Raw genomic sequence first — 16,442 nt, 5'->3', positions numbered from 1 at the left:
CTGTAGTTAAAATATGTATCAGTTTGTTAATTTTATTGTGGTGTAACAGAAAAAGGCCGGAAGAGGACTTGACCGCGGGAAACTTAACCAACATGGCGCCCGCAGAAGACAAATAAAACTGTTTTTCATCTTTTATTAAGAGATACACTCTTACACGGGCCCGAAGTGGGACTAAAGCAGACCCAGGATGGAGACGAGAGTCGTCTTTGCGTTTAAGACAGGTCTGTGCTGGTTTAGTCCTGGTTTAGTCTTGGTTTAAACCTGCTTTATACCTGGTTTAGTCCTGGTCCCTGATTTAGACCTGGTTTAGTCCTGGTTTGATCCCTGGTTTAGTCCAAGTCAGTTCAGGTTCAGTCCTGGTTTAGTTTTGGTTTGAACCTGCTTTATACCTGGTTTAGTCCTGGTTTATTACTGGTTTAGACATGGTTTCGCCCTGGTTTAGTCCTGCTTTGATCCTCGGTTTAGACTTGCTTTAGCCCTGGTTTATTCCCTGGTTTAGACTCTGGTTTATTCCCTGGTTTAGACTCTGGTTTATACCTGGTTTAGTCCTGGTTTAGTCCTGGGTTTATTCCTGGTTATGATGGCCTATTTGTTTGTTCCAGAACACACAGATGTGGCCCCTGATCACTCTCACCTAGAGGAGAGGCAAATCAAACAGGAGGAGGAGACAGGAGTGAAGGAGGAGAGAGGAGAGAGGGAGCAGAGGGAAGAGCAGGAGGAGAGGGGGATCAAACAGGAGGAGGAGGAGAAGGAGGAGAGAAGGAAAGGAGGAGTGAAGGAGGAGAGAGGGGAGAATAGGGGGAAAGAGGAGAGAGAGAAAGAAGTGAAAGAGGAGAGAGAGGAGAAAAGGGTGAGAGAGGAGGAGAGCGAGAAGGAAGGAGTGAAGGAGGAGCAAGGGGAGAAAAGGGTGAGAGAGGAGGAGAGAGAGAAAGAAGGAGTGAAGGAGAGAGGGGAGAAAAGGATGAGAGAGGAGGAGAGAGACAAAGGAGTGAAGGAGGAGAGGGAGGAGAAAAGGGTGAGAGAGGAGGAGAGAAGATTGAGTGAGGAGAGAGGGGTGAGGGAGGAGAGAGGGAACTTAGTGTGGACAGAGAATAGAGATGAGGAAAATGCTAAACCTGAAGAGGCAGGAAATGACGTCATTCCCGAAGCCCCATCCCCAGTGACATCACAGCTCAGAACGCGGGCCGAGTACAGGTGCGGACAGCTGCCAATCTGACAATTTTACTTTTATTTACTTTAATTAATTTTTTTTTTTTTTTAAACAAATTTTAATTTTTTTCCTCAAATAATTTTGCTCTGAACTATTTACTAATATATCATCGCCCATGTTTCCACTACATGCAGATACATGCACACTTTGCATTTGCTAGTAATGAGACGATAGTCTTTTTTCATATTTTTTTCTTTTTTAGTAACCACTCAAATATTTCCCTTTTTGTTTTCAAAATGTGTCTTTATTTTAAAATATTTTGTTGAAATTCCCAATTTTCCTCATTTCTTTTCCCATTTGCAGGTGCAGTGTGTGCGCACGAACGTTCCGGAAGAAACGTGACTTGGTGGGTCACATGACACGGCACACGGGACAGAAACCATTTAAATGTGATGCGTGTGGGCTAGCCTTCTGTCGGACTGAGACTCTGAGGAAGCATAGACCCAACTGCAGCGGTAAGACCCAGAAGCAGGACTAAACAAGGACTAAACCAGGTCTGATCCAGGTCTAATACAGAACTATAACAGAGCCAAGACTCTGAGGAACCATAGACTCACCTGCAGTGGTAGGTCCCAGGACCAGAAATAAACCAGGTCTATAACAGAACTAAAGTAGGACTAAACGAGGACTAAACGAGGACTAAACAAGGACTAAACTAGGACCAAACCAGGACAAAACCAGGACTAAATCAGAACTAAATCAGGACTAAATCAGGACTAAACCTGGACTAAACCTGGTCTGAACCAGGTCTAATCCAAATCTAAACCAGATCTAAACCAGGATTAAACCAGATTTAAACCAGGACTAAACCAGGTCTAAAACAGGTGTTAAACAAGCCTAAACCAGGACTAACAGGACTGAAACAGCACTAGATTAGGTCTAAACCAGATCTATAACAGTACTGTAAAAGCACTAAAGTAAGTCGAAAGCAGGACTAAACCAGGACTGAACCAGGACTACACCAGGACTAAACCTGAACTAAACCTGAACTAAAGCTGGACTAAAGCTGGACTAAAGCTGGACTAAAGCTGGACTAAAGCTGGACTAAACCTGGACTAAACCATGTCTAAACCAGGTCTAAACCAGGTCTAAACCAGGTCTCAGGGTGTAATTTCTAACCTGTCTTTTGTTGTGTCCAGGCTCTGAGGGGCTGTTCACCTGCAAGGTCTGTGGGCGGAGCTACACACACCGCGGTTATATGCTCATGCACATGAACTCCGCCCACACAGACCGCCGCCTCACGTGCACGGTTTGCGCGCGGACGTTTGTCCACAACTCTCATCTGCTCAGCCACAAATGCTTCCATGTGAGGGAGAGACCGGCAGAGGAGGGGAGACTGGAGGGAGGAGGAGACAAGGGGGTAGGAGATGTGGAGGAGTGGCTAGGAAGTGAGTTCATAGCAGAGAGACAAGGGGACGAGGGGCTAGGAAAGGACTTAGGAAACAGGGTACAAAGTGAGGAGTTAGGAGGCAAGGGGCTAGAAGAGATCGGAGGAGCTGATGGCAGAAGGGACAAAGGAAATGAGGAGACAACAAGAGGAGACAAGGAAGAGACGAGCAAACAGAAGAAAAAAGGTACTTTGCTCCCTGATTCCAGCAGGTTTGGGGTTTAAACTTTAGAGAGGTGCCAAAGGTCTCTGTGGGGTTCGGGGGGCCGAACTTTAGTGCTGTCAGTACTGCCACGCCAAAGATGAACCCTAAAACGTCTATAATGATAGTAGGCCTGTAGTGGACTAAAGACTAATGGCTAATATCCTGCCGATTGATTGGATGACTCAAAAGACTTCTAAAAACTATTCTGTATCTGTGTGTCAGACCCATACTGCACTTACAAGACTACACCTGCACCAAACTACACTCACAAGACTACACTTGCACCAAACTGCACTACACCTGCACCAAACTACACTCACAAGACTACACCTGCACCAAACTACACTCACAAGACTACACCTGCACCAAACTACACTCACAAGACTACACCTGCACCAAACTACACTCACAAGACTACACCTGTACCAAACTACTCACAAGACTACACCTGCACCAAACTACACTTACAAGACTACACCTGTACCAAACTACACTCACAAGACTACACCTTCACCAAACTACACTCACAAGACTACACCTGCACCAAACTGTTCTACACCTACACCAAACTACACACACAAGACTACACCTGCACCAAACTGCACTACACCTGCACCAAACTACACTCACAAGACTACACCTGCACCAAACTACACTCACAAGACTACACCTGCACCAAACTACACTCACAAGACTACACCTGCACCAAACTACACTCACAAGACTACACCTGTACCAAACTACACTCACAAGACTACACCTGCACCAAACTACACTTACAAGACTACACCTGTACCAAACTACACTCACAAGACTACACCTTCACCAAACTACACTCACAAGACTACACCTGCACCAAACTGTTCTACACCTACACCAAACTACACACACAAGACTACACCTGTACCAAACTGCACTCACAAGACTACACCTGCACCAAACTACACCTGCACGGGAGTTCATGCATAGACTATGGAGAAAAAAGAACTACAAAAAGTAGTATTTATATAAAAAACTCATAAATTATCATGTTTTTTTTAACGTTTTGAGCTGCTGCACTAAAACATGTTATGCCATAATGTCCCATTTTATATGAAATAGTAGATTATACATAACTTATATTTGTTTTACCCTTATACAGTATGTATCCTTGTATACTGCCTGGCCAAAAAAAGTCAGGTGTAGGTTCAGCAACAGTATGTGCTCAAAGAATGAGGTCAGCTGACTACCTGAATATACTGAATGACCAGGTTATTCCATCAATGGATTTTTTCTACCCTAATGGCACATGCATATTCCAAGATGACAATGCCAGGACTCATGGGGCTCAAATTGTGAAAGAATGGTTCAGGGAGTATGAGACATCATTTTCACACATAGGTTGGGCTTAGAGGTAAGATCGGGCCTAAAAAATCCAGCCCGACCCGACCCAGGCCCGCGGGTATTAAAGCCCGACCCAGCCCGAGCCCGACCAATTAACTTGATTTGCAGGCCCGAGCCCGAAGCAAACCCGAAATTTCATATTTTATTTGTGAGGATAAATAAAAAAAATAAAGAACCAAACAAAGTTAAACATGCGTAAAAATAAGCCTAGTAATAAAAAACCTTCGCCACTAAAGGTACGTTCACACCGGTGCGTCAGGTGCGTCGCGTTCACATGTAAAGTCAATGGTGAACGCGCGTCTTGACCACGCTGCGTTTAACACGCGCGTCCACCATTGGCTTTACATGTGAACGCGACGCACCTGACGCACCGGTGTGAACGTACCTTAACGACTGAAAATGGTCTAAGGTCCTGACAGCAAAAGTCCACGCACTTGTCTGTGATGGCCTGATTAGCGCGAAGAGGTGCGGTCTTTGGGACAAATGATAATATAGATGTTTGACGATCATCACTTTTGCCAGTACAGCTGTTTAAATGCCTGCTCAGTGTCGAGGTGCCAGTCTTTTTGCTCTCGTATGAAAGCAAAGCGCCACATTTACTACATTCAGCGAAGCCAACGCAAGTTTCTGTAGCATTTTCAACAATCAATTTGAAGCCACACCTCACTCTTGCCGGTGCGTGTTTGCCTTTTCAGTTCCCCTGTCTTTAGTTTATCCTTTACTTCTTGCTGCTCCATATCAGCGATACCAGGTCTAAATAGATGCGGACTTGCGGAGGGGAAGAGGGGGCGTTCACGTGCGCAGAGTATGCTCTGGCTCTGCGGCTCCTGTTTAGTAGTTAAATAGCAATTACCTTACAGCGCCTTCTCTGTTTTATCCAAATTATTATTTTTTTTATAACAAGTATTCCTAAGTTTAGTATCCACACATCGTTTTAGTATACATTTTTATAAACATATTTATTTTAAAAAAGTCAGGTAGAGAGAAGCCCGAGCCCGACCCGACCCGAACGTAATGATTGACATTTTAGGCCCGACCCGGCCCGAAATTCGGGTCGGGTCGGGCTCGGGCTCGGGCTCGGGCTTAAGATCTTACCTCTAGTTGGGCTCCACAGAGTCCAGACCTTAACCCCATTGAGAATCTTTGGGATGTGCTGGAGAAGGCTTTGTGCAGCGGTCAGACTCTTAACATCATCAATGCAAGATCTTGGTGAAAAATTAATGCAACACTGGATGGAAATAAATCTTGTGACATTGCAGAAGCTTATCGAAACAATGCCACAGCGAATGCGTGCCGTAACCAAAGCTAAAAGCAGTCCAACGAAATATTGAGTGTGTGACCTCTTTTTTTGGTGGTGACTTTTTTTTTGGCCAGGCAGTGTATATCTGTTGCATTTCTGTCTCCCACAGTCCCAGTTTGTGTGCAGTTTTTATTCTGATGTTTCTCATTTATCTGATTATCCGCTTATATTGATACTTTGCAGCTGAGGTGATCGAGGTGCTGAAACAGCTGAAAATATTACCACAGACATATCTATAGAACACCCCCAATGTGATGGCACTGCAAAGTATCAATAATATATTATACATATCTCTTGCATTCCTAGCAGAGTCCCACTTCGTCTGTAGAATACCCTATCCTAAACACAACATATTCAAATGTTTCTAAAAATATGTTTAATTTTCCTAAAATTGCTGATGCCAAATTTGCCTCTAGTTGGAGACACGCCAATATGTTATACATATGTTAAATTTCTTGTGTGCAGTTTTTGTTCTTGTTTTCCTGATTATAACCTTATATCCTTACCTTGTATAATACTTATAATAATTATCATTGTTGTGTTTCCTGCTAGAGTCCCAGTTCGTGTGCAGTTTTTGTGGTAAAGTCTTCACTCAAAATGGCAGCTTGTACCGGCACACACGCATCCACACAGGCGAGCGCCCACACGCCTGTCCTCTGTGCGGTAAAACATTCCCGTGGCCTGCCGACCTCAAACGGCACCTGAGGTACCACTCATCTGATCGGCCGTACGTGTGCGAGGTCTGTGGCCGCGCCTTCATTGCTAATGAGGCTCTGATCTCCCATCGGCGCACACACAGCGGCACCAAACCTTTCACCTGTACAGTCTGTGCCAAAGGCTTTACCAGGAGGCACCAGCTACAGGAACATCTCAGACTGCACACTGAGACCAGAGAGTACCGCTGTGACCTGTGCGGGCACCTCTATCGCAAACAGGGGGCGCTACACAACCACCTGCGAAAGCAGCACGGGATACTGCAGGGGGAGGAGGGGGAGCACGGGGTACAGCAGGGAGAGGACGGGGAGGGTGAAGAAAGAGAGAAGGAGCAAGAGGTGAGAGAGGGATAGGAGAAGAGGAGGGAAAGGGGGAGGAACAGAGGGGGTTAAGAGGAGGAGCCCCCCCCCCATCTTTTTACTTGGCAGGATCTTCATGTCACATACAGGTGTCCTGTGAAGAGCAACAGTAGTGTCAAACTACCATTTAAATGAGAGAGTAGTGAACACATACGGTTATTGTATGATGATATGATTGGGTTCATATGTGTTCTGTCTAATTTGAGTTCCACCAGGAAATATTTTTTGGACCTCCTCTTAACAAATTTGGTGTGTTAATTGTGTGATTACATCACTAAAAAGTCCTGGAAAATGATTTCATGCAAAGTGTAGGAGTTCTGTAAGAGTGAGGAGAGGCAGGTAGAGGGAGAAGGAGCAGAGAAAAAAAGAGGTGGGTAGTGAGAAGGCGCAGACGAGAGGAGAGGAGGGCTGTGGTGATGTCATGGTGAAGTTTGAGCCTTAAATAATGTGGAGCCTGTCTGTCCTGGAGAGATCTCTGACCCCTGTGGTCATGTGATTGTGTGACCGCTCTAGTTCAGTAAGAGGATTAGCTCCGCCCGCTCCTTGTCTGAGAACTTCAGAGACATGGACCTGGTCTGGATCCAGGTCTGGACTTTGGTCTGGACTCTGGTCTTTGGGCTCCTGCTCGGTCTCTGTGAGTCCAGACCTGAGACCAGCTCTGCACGTGCACCTGAACCTCCACAACAGGTAACTCCTCCTCTGCTCCTCCACATCTGCTGCACCTCTTCTCTCCTCTCTCTCTCTCTGCTCCACACCTGCTCCTCAACAGGTAACTCCCTCTACTTCTCTGTACACCCCTTCCTCCTCTGCTCTCTCTTCTGTGGTCTTGGTCCTGGTATGGTTCTAGTCCTGGTCTGGTCTTGGTCCTGGTCCAATGTCCTGGCCTGGTTCTCTTATTCCAGATGAGCTCCACAGCACCCCTCTCAGACCAGAGCCAGTACCATAGACTGCCAGGACTCTGCCACCGCCTGAAACGCCGAAGGATCACAGTCATGGTACGACCATCTTGTACATATCACTGGACATATCTGTCTCACTAGCCGCCATATTCCAAACAGGAAGTGAGCATGGATGCACTTCTGGCCCTATTGACTCTGGCTCCAATTCATTATTGAAAAAAACGTGGCCTCTCTCGCTGTAACTGCTGCTGTCAGGATTGTCATTCTGACCTTAAAATTGTGGTGTTAACCTGCTCTACATGATCATGGGTTTTTTATTTCACTACTTTGTCCGTAAATCAAGATATGAACATTAATAGCAGACAAATCAAGCGCCTTCCTTCCCTGAGGTCTCTCCTGCTAGCTTTAGCAACAGGTCTGATTGACAATTCAGCAGCCTCGCTCCTGATTTGCTCTTTGGTTGCTATGATACTTGTGGTCAGATTTCTAAATATGGAACTGGGATCCAAATTAGCCGCTATAACCGCTAGTCTCGATGAGATTCATTTCGAGCCAAACACTGTGAGTGTCACACTTCCTCAGTCCACTTCTTTATACAGTCAATGGGTATAACTCAGACCAGGTCTATACCCAGACCCAGCCCAGGCCCGGTCAATATGCATTGAGCTGCATGTACCATTTTCCTTCTGTTCTTTAACTGTGCGGTGCAATACTGGAATTTCCCCACTGTGGGAATAATAAAGGCTTATCTTATCTTAATTTTTCTATTTAGACCCCTTTGGTCCCACTCTATATCTGCCCTAACTCTGCCCTAACCCTAGTCTAACTCTGGTCTCTTCATCAGTGTAACCTGGAGAAATTCTGCTGGCCCCTTCAGGACCAGACCAGGACTAGGTCGAGGTCTGGTCATGTGTGCCGTTGTCCCAGAGGTCTCCGCTGCTCACATTACTTCATCCACAGTTTGAGATAGAACTTGTCCTTTAACCCTTTACTACAACTACTACTGCTATTACTGCTACTACTACTACTGCTACTACTGTATTCTTTTCTCTCTGTAATCCTGTTCTAATGTGAAGAAATGTTCTGCAATGAGGCCTCTACCCTGGAGTTGGGTTTTTGTTTAAGTAATTCTGCAGCGATCTGTGACAAAAAATTAAATCATGTGGACATTATGGTCTTTGTTTTTATTTAAACCCCCCCAAAAAAACATTTAAATGTCGATATATTGCCAACATAAAGATGTAGTCGCTTATGGACTCACAGTGAAGAGTCATCAAAAAGAAGCAAAGGGAGAGAGATGAGAAGAGAGGGTGAAAGACGAGATGGAAGTGTTCGCCAGCTCGTCCCACGTTCACGCTTCCAACGCGACAGGTGAGACCGGACGTCCCGTGGCACTTTCACAATAAAACTAACTTCAGTTTTTAGTTTTAACTTTAAAGTGTATGGTCTGTCTATGTATATCCTTCTGTGTCATTTTAATATATGTGTTTTATAGTCCCCACAATGTGACGCATAGACCAACAGACCCGTGACCGAAAAGACAATGAATGGCAATAAACAAAAGTTTTTTTTTTTCAATTAAAAAGTTAATTTTGGTGAGTTTCTAATTTCCACGGGTGTTTACTGTGAAGGTCCCGGTGTATTTCTCTTCACGGTCTCCGGGCTCACGGAGCAGACTTAAGTGTCCACAGATGATCACAGGTCCACGCGGCTCGTGATTCGTGTCTCGTTACCGGAGTGTCTCCAGATTCGGCTCTTCACTGGCTGAGCTCGGTTCTGGTTCTGTTTGACCCAAAATGGCGGCGGTGTTGAGGGACAGAGGTACGAGGCTAACGCCGTTAATGCTGTTTATGTTTGTTTATCCGAGTTTTTAGTAGGTTTCACCGGAGGACTGGGTCTGGGTTTAGATCGAAACGTTAAGTGTGCGAAAATGTTCGAAGTTGGTTTATGTTGGCTCACAGCTGTTAGCTTTGACTTTAGCTTCTGACGCGAAGCTTTCGGTGCGGTAGTTTTATATTTTCTCGTTTTATTTTGTTTATTTCACTAGTTGTTGTGGTTTTATCAAAGTGTAGAACAGTTCATTTGGAGCATGAGCAGTGAAATTAACTCGGAACAGAGCGTTAAAGGGGCGTCAGCAGCTGCTCCGCGGCTAAAGCTGTTAGCTCCGCCGCTAACACTGTTAGCATCGTGTGTACACAGACTCTGAGCTCTTTATGGATTACTTTGGGATTTTAGTTTGATCCACGTAGAGTTTGGTCTTCAGCTTGTGAAACAGACGCATAGACTGTGTGTATCAAACAGGACTCCAGCTGTAACTCCATCAGAGACAAGTGTCCCTCTTTGTCCCCCCTTTCTGATCTGTGTGTTTTCATGTTATTTACAGGAGAGGTCATCTGCAGGGTCAAAGTCGCGAAAGCAAAAAAAAAAAAAAAAGCTTATTACTATGTCTTTGTTTTTCAGATCTAGCATCCAGCCCCACACTGGCACACCTTCTGCTATTAAACCTGGACTAAACCAGAACCTAACTGTGTCTAAAGCTGGACTATACCAGGACTAAACCACTACTGTCAACCAAACCCGGCCAAACTTTGACCGGAATCTAAAGTGGACGGGACCCAGAGTTTGAGCACAGAACAGGACTAAAGTGTGACCTGGACTGAGCCGGGCATAGCTGAGCCCTTTCATTGGTCAGGGTGGAGGCTGTCGAAGCGTCTCATTGGAGGAGGCTGATGGAGGGGGCGTGTCGCATCCCTGTGGCGTGCTGTCGGCCAAGGATCCTCGTCCTGCACGCCCTGTTCTGGGGCCTGGTCTCACTCAGGTCTGTACTGGGTCATAGTCCTGTCACGATAATTACTATATTGCTTTATCGCTCAATACATAACAAATGGAACAATATATTTTGGGTTAGGGTTAGCATTTATCGTGTGTGCTTTTTCTTTGTAAAAGTGTGGAGATTTGGGGTATTTTTTGTTGTAATACAATAACATTTAAGCTGTAGAGGGTTGAATAGATAACTTCTATGGCTAATTATTTGTTCTTTTTTTTTTATCTGTTACAGCTCAGGCCTTGTAAAAATACTGTGTAAAAATGTGTTTACTGAGATTATCATGCTTTGTGTCAGTGACCATAATAGTTTCAATACTATATTTTATCACAGTATTTATCTGTAGAAATATATACAGAAATATACTGTGCTAGAAAATGTGTTACCATGACAGGCCTACTGGGTCTCTGGGATCTCAGCCGGTCTACAGGGAAATCTCTACCCTCAACCAGTCTGGAGGAGGATATGAATAGGTTTTGGCTGGATTCTAACCGATTGTCTCTGGTTTTTGTTGCAGAGTCTTTGGAGCGGCACTGCTCAGTGAGGAGAAGTCAACAGGTGAGCTGAGCTGCAGTGATTAATGGTAGCTGTAGTCCCTCTGAGCCTGACATCTGACCTCTCTGTTAGCAGTGAAACCTGTGGCTGCCCCCTGCTGGCTGCTGGAGGAGTTTACAGTAACTACGGCATGTGTCCAGTGCAACGCCTTTGAGACGGTCAGGCACAGATCTCACCATTGTAAAACGTGTACACGCACGCACGCACACACACACACACCCCTACGCACACACACACACACACACCACCATTATTGATACTTTGCAGTGACATCATGCTGGAGGTCTACTATATGTATCTCTATGGTGGAATGTTCAGCAGTTACCATGGTGGCACAATTCTCACATTGGTAAACACTGTCTTAAGATGGACTGAAAACTTGTACAAAAACAACAAAATGGATTTAAATAGCACATTTTCAGGAGCCTGTGATCAATTTGATCATTTGTGATCTTGTTTAGTTGTTTGATTTTCAACAAAAAGATGAGTGACTAACTGAAAAACTGTTGGCTAATGCTAACTAGCTTGTGACTGTAATGTTATTTGAGAGGGACTTGTTTAACAGCACAAATCAGCTCACCTGTCAATTCTTTATGGTCAGATTGTGTTAAAACAAAGCTTAGATTAAAGGCTACCTTGAGTAACAGCGCTTCAGACAGAGCAGTGCCCCGGTTAGCATCACAACCCCAGGGATGACATCGGCTGCAAAGGATCAGTAATCTAACCATTCTAACACACACACACACACAGATGTAGGGCTGTGCCAAAAATAAAAAAAATATAATCCAAGTTATGGAAAGGTAACATCTATTTTCTCACAATTTTTGTGAAACAAAACCTAATATAGTTTATGGACTTGTGTCCATGTGGTTCTGTCAGTAGCGGTAGTGTGCACAGGCCTTTAGACTTAATATATTTTATATTGTACAAACTCATTCCAAACTTTAAATGTGATCGTATTAGTTCCATCCATCCATCCATTTTCTTCCGCTTATCCGGAGCCGGGTCGCGGGGGCAGCAGTCTAAGCAGGGACTCCCAGACTTCCCTCACCCCGGACACATCCTCCAGCTCCTCTGGTGGGACCCCAAGGCGTTCCCAGGCCAGCTGAGAGACATAGTCCCTCCAGCGTGTCCTGGGTTTTCCCCGGGGCCTCCTCCCGGTGGGACATGCCCAGAACACCTCCCTAGGGAGGCGTCCAGGTGGCATCCTGAGCAGATGCCCGAGCCACCTCAACTGGTTCCTCTCAACGTGTAGGAGCAGCGGCTCTACTCCGAGCTCCTCCCGTGTGACCGAGCTCCTCACCCTATCCCTAAGGGTGCGCCCGGCCACTCTGCGGAGGAAACCCATTTCAGCCGCTTGTATCCGCGATCTTGTCCTTTCGGTCATTACCCAGAGCTCATGACCATAGGTGAGGGTAGGAACGTAGATTGACCGGTAAATCGAGAGCTTCGCCTTCCGGCTCAGCTCCTTCTTTACCACAACGGACCGATACAGCGACCGCATCACTGCAGACGCTGCACCGATCCGCCTGTCAATCTCCCGCTCCATCCTTCCCTCACTCGTGAACAAGACCCCGAGATACTTGAACTCCTCCACTTGGGGCAGAGACTCACCACCCACCCGGAGAGAGCAAACCACCTTTTTCCGGTCGAGAACCATGGCCTCGGATTTGGAGGAGCTGATTCTCATCCCAGCCGCTTCACACTCGGCTGCAAACCGCCCCAGTGCCTGCTGCAGGTCCTGGCTCGAAGAAGCCATCAGGACAACATCATCTGCAAACAGCAGAGATGAAATCCTGTGGTTCCCAAACCAGGCCCCCTCCGGCCCCTGGCTGCGCCTAGAAATTCTGTCCATAAATATAATGAACAGAACCGGTGACAAAGGGCAGCCCTGGCGGAGTCCAACATGCACCGGGAACAGGTCTGACTTACTGCCGGCAATGCGAACACAGCTCCTGCTCCGGTCATACAGGGACCGGACAGCCCTTAGCAAAGAGCCCCGGACCCCATACTCCCAGAGCACCCCCCAAAGGGCACCACGAGGGACACGGTCGAATGCCTTCTCCAGATCCACAAAACACATGTGGACTGGTTGGGCATACTCCCATGAGCCCTCGAGGACCCGATGAAGAGTATAGAGCTGGTCCAGTGTTCCACGACCAGGACGAAAACCACACTGCTCCTCCTGAATCCGAGGTTCGACTATCGGTCGGATTCTCCTCTCCAGTACCCTGGAATAGACCTTACCGGGAAGGCTGAGGAGTGTGATTCCCCTGTAATTGGAACACACCCTCCGGTCCCCCTTCTTATACAGAGGGACCACCACCCCGGTCTGCCATTCCACAGGTACTGTCCCCGACCGCCACGCGATGTTGCAGAGACGTGTCAGCCAAGACAGCCCCACAACATCCAGAGACTTGAGGTACTCAGGACGGATCTCGTCCACCCCCGGAGCCTTGCCACCGAGGAGCTTGCCAACCACCTCAGTGACTTCAGCCAGGGTGATGGACGAGTCCGCCTCTAGGTCCCCAGTTTCTGCTTCCTCCTCGGAAGACGTGACAGTGGGATTGAGGAGATCCTCAAAGTATTCCTTCCACCGCCCGACAACATCCCCAGTCGAGGTCAGCAGCTCTCCACCCGCACTGTAAACAGTGTTGGTGAAGCACTGCTTCCCCCTCCTGAGGCGTCGGACGGTTTGCCAGAATCTCTTTGAGGCCGTCCGATAGTCCTTCTCCATGACCTCTCCGAACTCCTCCCAACCCCGAGTTTTTGCCTCTGTGACTGCCCGAGCTGCGGCACGCTTGGCCCGCCGGTACTCATCAGCTGCCTCAGGAGTCCCATGAGCCAACAAGGCTCGATAGGACTCCTTCAGCTTGACGGCATCCCTTACTTCCGGTGTCCACCACCGGGTTCGGGGATTGCCGCCGCGACAAGCACCACAGACCTTACGACCACAGCTACGAGCAGCCGCATCGACAATAGAGGTGGAGAACATGGCCCACTCGGAGTCCATGTCTCCAACCTCCCCCGGAATCAGGGAGAAGCTCTCCCGGAGGTGGGAGTTGAAGACCCCCCTGACAGAGGGCTCCGCCAGACGTTCCCAGCAGACCCTCACAATGCGCTTGGGTCTGCCAGGTCTGTCCGGCTTCCTCCTCCGCCAGCGGATCCAACTCACCACCAGGTGGTGATCAGTTGACAGCTCAGCCCCTCTCTTCACCCGAGTGTCCAAGACACGCGGTCGGAGGTCAGATGACACGACAACAAAGTCGATCATCGACCTCCGACCTAGAGTGTCCTGGTGCCACGTGCACCGATGGACACCCTTGTGCTCGAACATGGTGTTTGTTATGGACAAGCTGTGACTAGCACAGAAGTCCAATAACAAAACACCGCTCGGGTTCAGATCGGGGAGGCCGTTCCTCCCAATCACGCCCCTCCAAGTGTCACTGTCCTTACCCACATGGGCGTTGAAGTCCCCCAGGAGAACAACGGAGTCCCCGGTTGGTGCACTGTCTAGTACCCCTCCCAGGGACTCCAAGAAGGCCGGGTACTCCGCACTGCTGTTTGGCCCGTAGGCCGACACAACAGTGAGAGACCTGTCCCCGACCCGAAGGCGCAGGGACGCGACCCTCTCGTTCACCGGAGTGAACCCCAACACGCAGCGGCTGAGCTGTGGGGCAATGAGCAAGCTCACACCAGCTCGCCGCCGCTCCCCGCGGACAACGCCAGAGAAATGGAGAGTCCAACCCCTCTCAAGAGGTTGGGTTCCAGAGCCCGAGCTGTGCGTGGAGGTGAGGCCGACTATATCTAGCCGGTAACGCTCAACCTCCCGCACAAGCTCAGGCTCCTTCCCCCCCAGCGAGGTGACGTTCCACGTCCCCAGAGCTAGTCTCCATGTCCGGAGATCCGGTTGTCGAGGTCCCCGCCTTCGACTGCCGCCCGGATCTCTTTGCACCCGCACCCGTATTAGTTCTATCAACACAAAATCAAACTGTAGTGATCCTCACACCCTGCTCTATACTTAAAGTCCACCTGTCTGTTTTCAGTAAAATGGAAGATCGGATTGGAAATTGAGATTGATCAATATGGGGGAAATAAAAAAAAAAAAAATTCCTTTTTTTTCCCCCCTATATTGCCCAGCCCTACACAGATGTCACCATTATGATCTAATTCTAATCTCATAAATGACTCGTGTCAGATCAGACCTGGGTTTTGAGTTTTAGTTCAGACTTGGACATTGGTCCAGGACAGTTCAGGTTAAATATGATTCTTAAATGTTTTGTTTTTTTCAGAGGTCATGGCCTGTTTGTGCTCAGACTGGATTCTATGAACGAGTCAACTGCACCAAGTCCAACAAGGATGAACTCAAGAGGTAACCATGGCAATGCAGCAGAACTGGGTCTAGTCCTTGTTTAATCCTCTTTTAGACTGTTCTCCCTCCTGCCCAGAGATTATATATGTCTCCGGACATGTCTAACCCGCTAGGCTCCATTGACTCTGGCTCTAATTCACTTTCTATTGAAAAATCATGGCCCCTCTCTCTGTAACTGCTGCTCTCAGGCTTCGCATTCTGACCTTAATATGTTGGTTTTAACCTGCTTTACATGATCCTGGGGTTTTTATTTCATTATTTTGTCCCTAAATCAAGATATGAACCTTAATAACAAAGCAATGAGGTACTTTCTTCCCCCGAGGTTACTCCTGCTAGCATTAGGAACAGATTTGATTGACAAAGTTGCTAAGCATCACACTTCCTCACTGCTCTTCTTTATACAGCCTGTGCTCCTGCCCCAGTGTCATGCGAATAAGTTCTAACTTATTTTGACTTTGTGGCTATATAAACCGCACGCTAAACCTCTCTGTAGTTGTTGGTCTTGTGGTTCTGACCCAGTTCTTTCTGTAGCTGCAGGTCTTCTCAGTTGGAGGAGCAGAGTTTCTGGCACTTCGAGGCGGCTATGTTGTCTCTCACGGCGCTCTTTGGGATCGTGGTTGTGACCCGACAGCGAGCTCTGGACCGACTGGCCTCGGAGAAGGTCCGGCGCCAGATCGAGTCCATCTGAACCTGGACCAGGACTGAACATAAAGCCAAGGCCAGGACCAAAGAAAGTCCCAGGAAAATGGAGTCCATCAAATCCAGACAGAGCCACAAACATTTTAAAGTTTATTTAAACCAGGCTTACTTTGATTTCAGACTTATTTAAAACCACTTTTTTATTTGAGACTTTTATGATGTCATCACAGCTCTGTGCTGTGATTGGCTCGTCAGAGAAATGCTCTGCTGCGGTTGAATGGACTGAACATTTGTAGAGTTTTTTTTTTTTTTTTTAATAAATGTTTAAACAGAACAAGTGTAAAGTCTATAACACTTTAATTATTGATGCAGTGGTAGCCCTGTCTGTAGCCACAGTTGCCCAACACTCACATCACATTCATACACAGGTCAGGAGGGGAAAGAGTCTTGCTCAAGGACACAGCAGTATGCACTGATGTGAGCTGCAGATCTTGTGATCTGCATGTAAAAAGTAGACAGATGGGTTTTTCAAATGTAATTCAAACCAGAGCAACTGATGGGTCAAATCTCTGCTGATGTTTCAGGGGACTGTAAT

At 47.3% G+C, this 16,442-nt stretch overlaps 3 protein-coding genes across 4 annotated transcripts; all 3 read left to right on the top strand.

The window, feature by feature from the left end:
* The first annotated feature begins 39 nt into the window (after positions 1–39).
* LOC117378354 (zinc finger protein 3 homolog) lies at positions 40–6,622 on the top strand. The gene is made up of 5 exons (XM_033974942.2): positions 40–221; positions 603–1,194; positions 1,514–1,665; positions 2,350–2,784; positions 6,038–6,622. Exons 1-5 carry the CDS (start codon positions 188–190, stop codon positions 6,550–6,552), a joined length of 1,728 nt encoding a protein of 575 aa, XP_033830833.2. The 5' UTR covers positions 40–187; the 3' UTR covers positions 6,553–6,622.
* A 47-nt stretch (positions 6,623–6,669) lies between these two features.
* On the top strand, positions 6,670–8,581 carry si:ch211-191i18.4 (uncharacterized protein LOC799350 homolog). Its single transcript, XM_033974767.2, has 3 exons — positions 6,670–7,245; positions 7,461–7,553; positions 8,302–8,581. The coding sequence occupies exons 1-3, from the start codon at positions 7,123–7,125 to the stop codon at positions 8,425–8,427; spliced, it is 342 nt and encodes a 113-aa protein (XP_033830658.1). The 5' UTR covers positions 6,670–7,122; the 3' UTR covers positions 8,428–8,581.
* Positions 8,582–9,109: 528 nt separating this feature from the next.
* Positions 9,110–16,181, top strand: jtb (jumping translocation breakpoint). 2 transcript variants are annotated; one of them, XM_033974763.2, is made up of 6 exons: positions 9,110–9,278; positions 9,918–10,275; positions 10,799–10,839; positions 10,909–10,994; positions 15,129–15,208; positions 15,740–16,181. In XM_033974763.2, the coding sequence occupies exons 2-6, from the start codon at positions 10,187–10,189 to the stop codon at positions 15,894–15,896; spliced, it is 453 nt and encodes a 150-aa protein (XP_033830654.1). In that variant the 5' UTR covers positions 9,110–9,278; positions 9,918–10,186; the 3' UTR covers positions 15,897–16,181. The 2 variants fall into 2 exon arrangements, with proteins under 2 accessions (XP_033830654.1, XP_033830656.1); XM_033974765.2 differs by having other exon boundaries at positions 9,117–9,278; positions 10,912–10,994; positions 15,740–16,173.
* The last annotated feature ends 261 nt before the right edge of the window (positions 16,182–16,442 follow it).

The sequence above is a fragment of the Periophthalmus magnuspinnatus genome, chromosome 11 (assembly GCF_009829125.3).
Source record: "Periophthalmus magnuspinnatus isolate fPerMag1 chromosome 11, fPerMag1.2.pri, whole genome shotgun sequence".
NCBI classification, from domain to species: Eukaryota; Metazoa; Chordata; class Actinopteri; order Gobiiformes; family Gobiidae; genus Periophthalmus; species Periophthalmus magnuspinnatus.
Note: the sequence above shows the minus strand (reverse complement) of the source record. Positions and strands in the feature narration are given on the sequence as shown.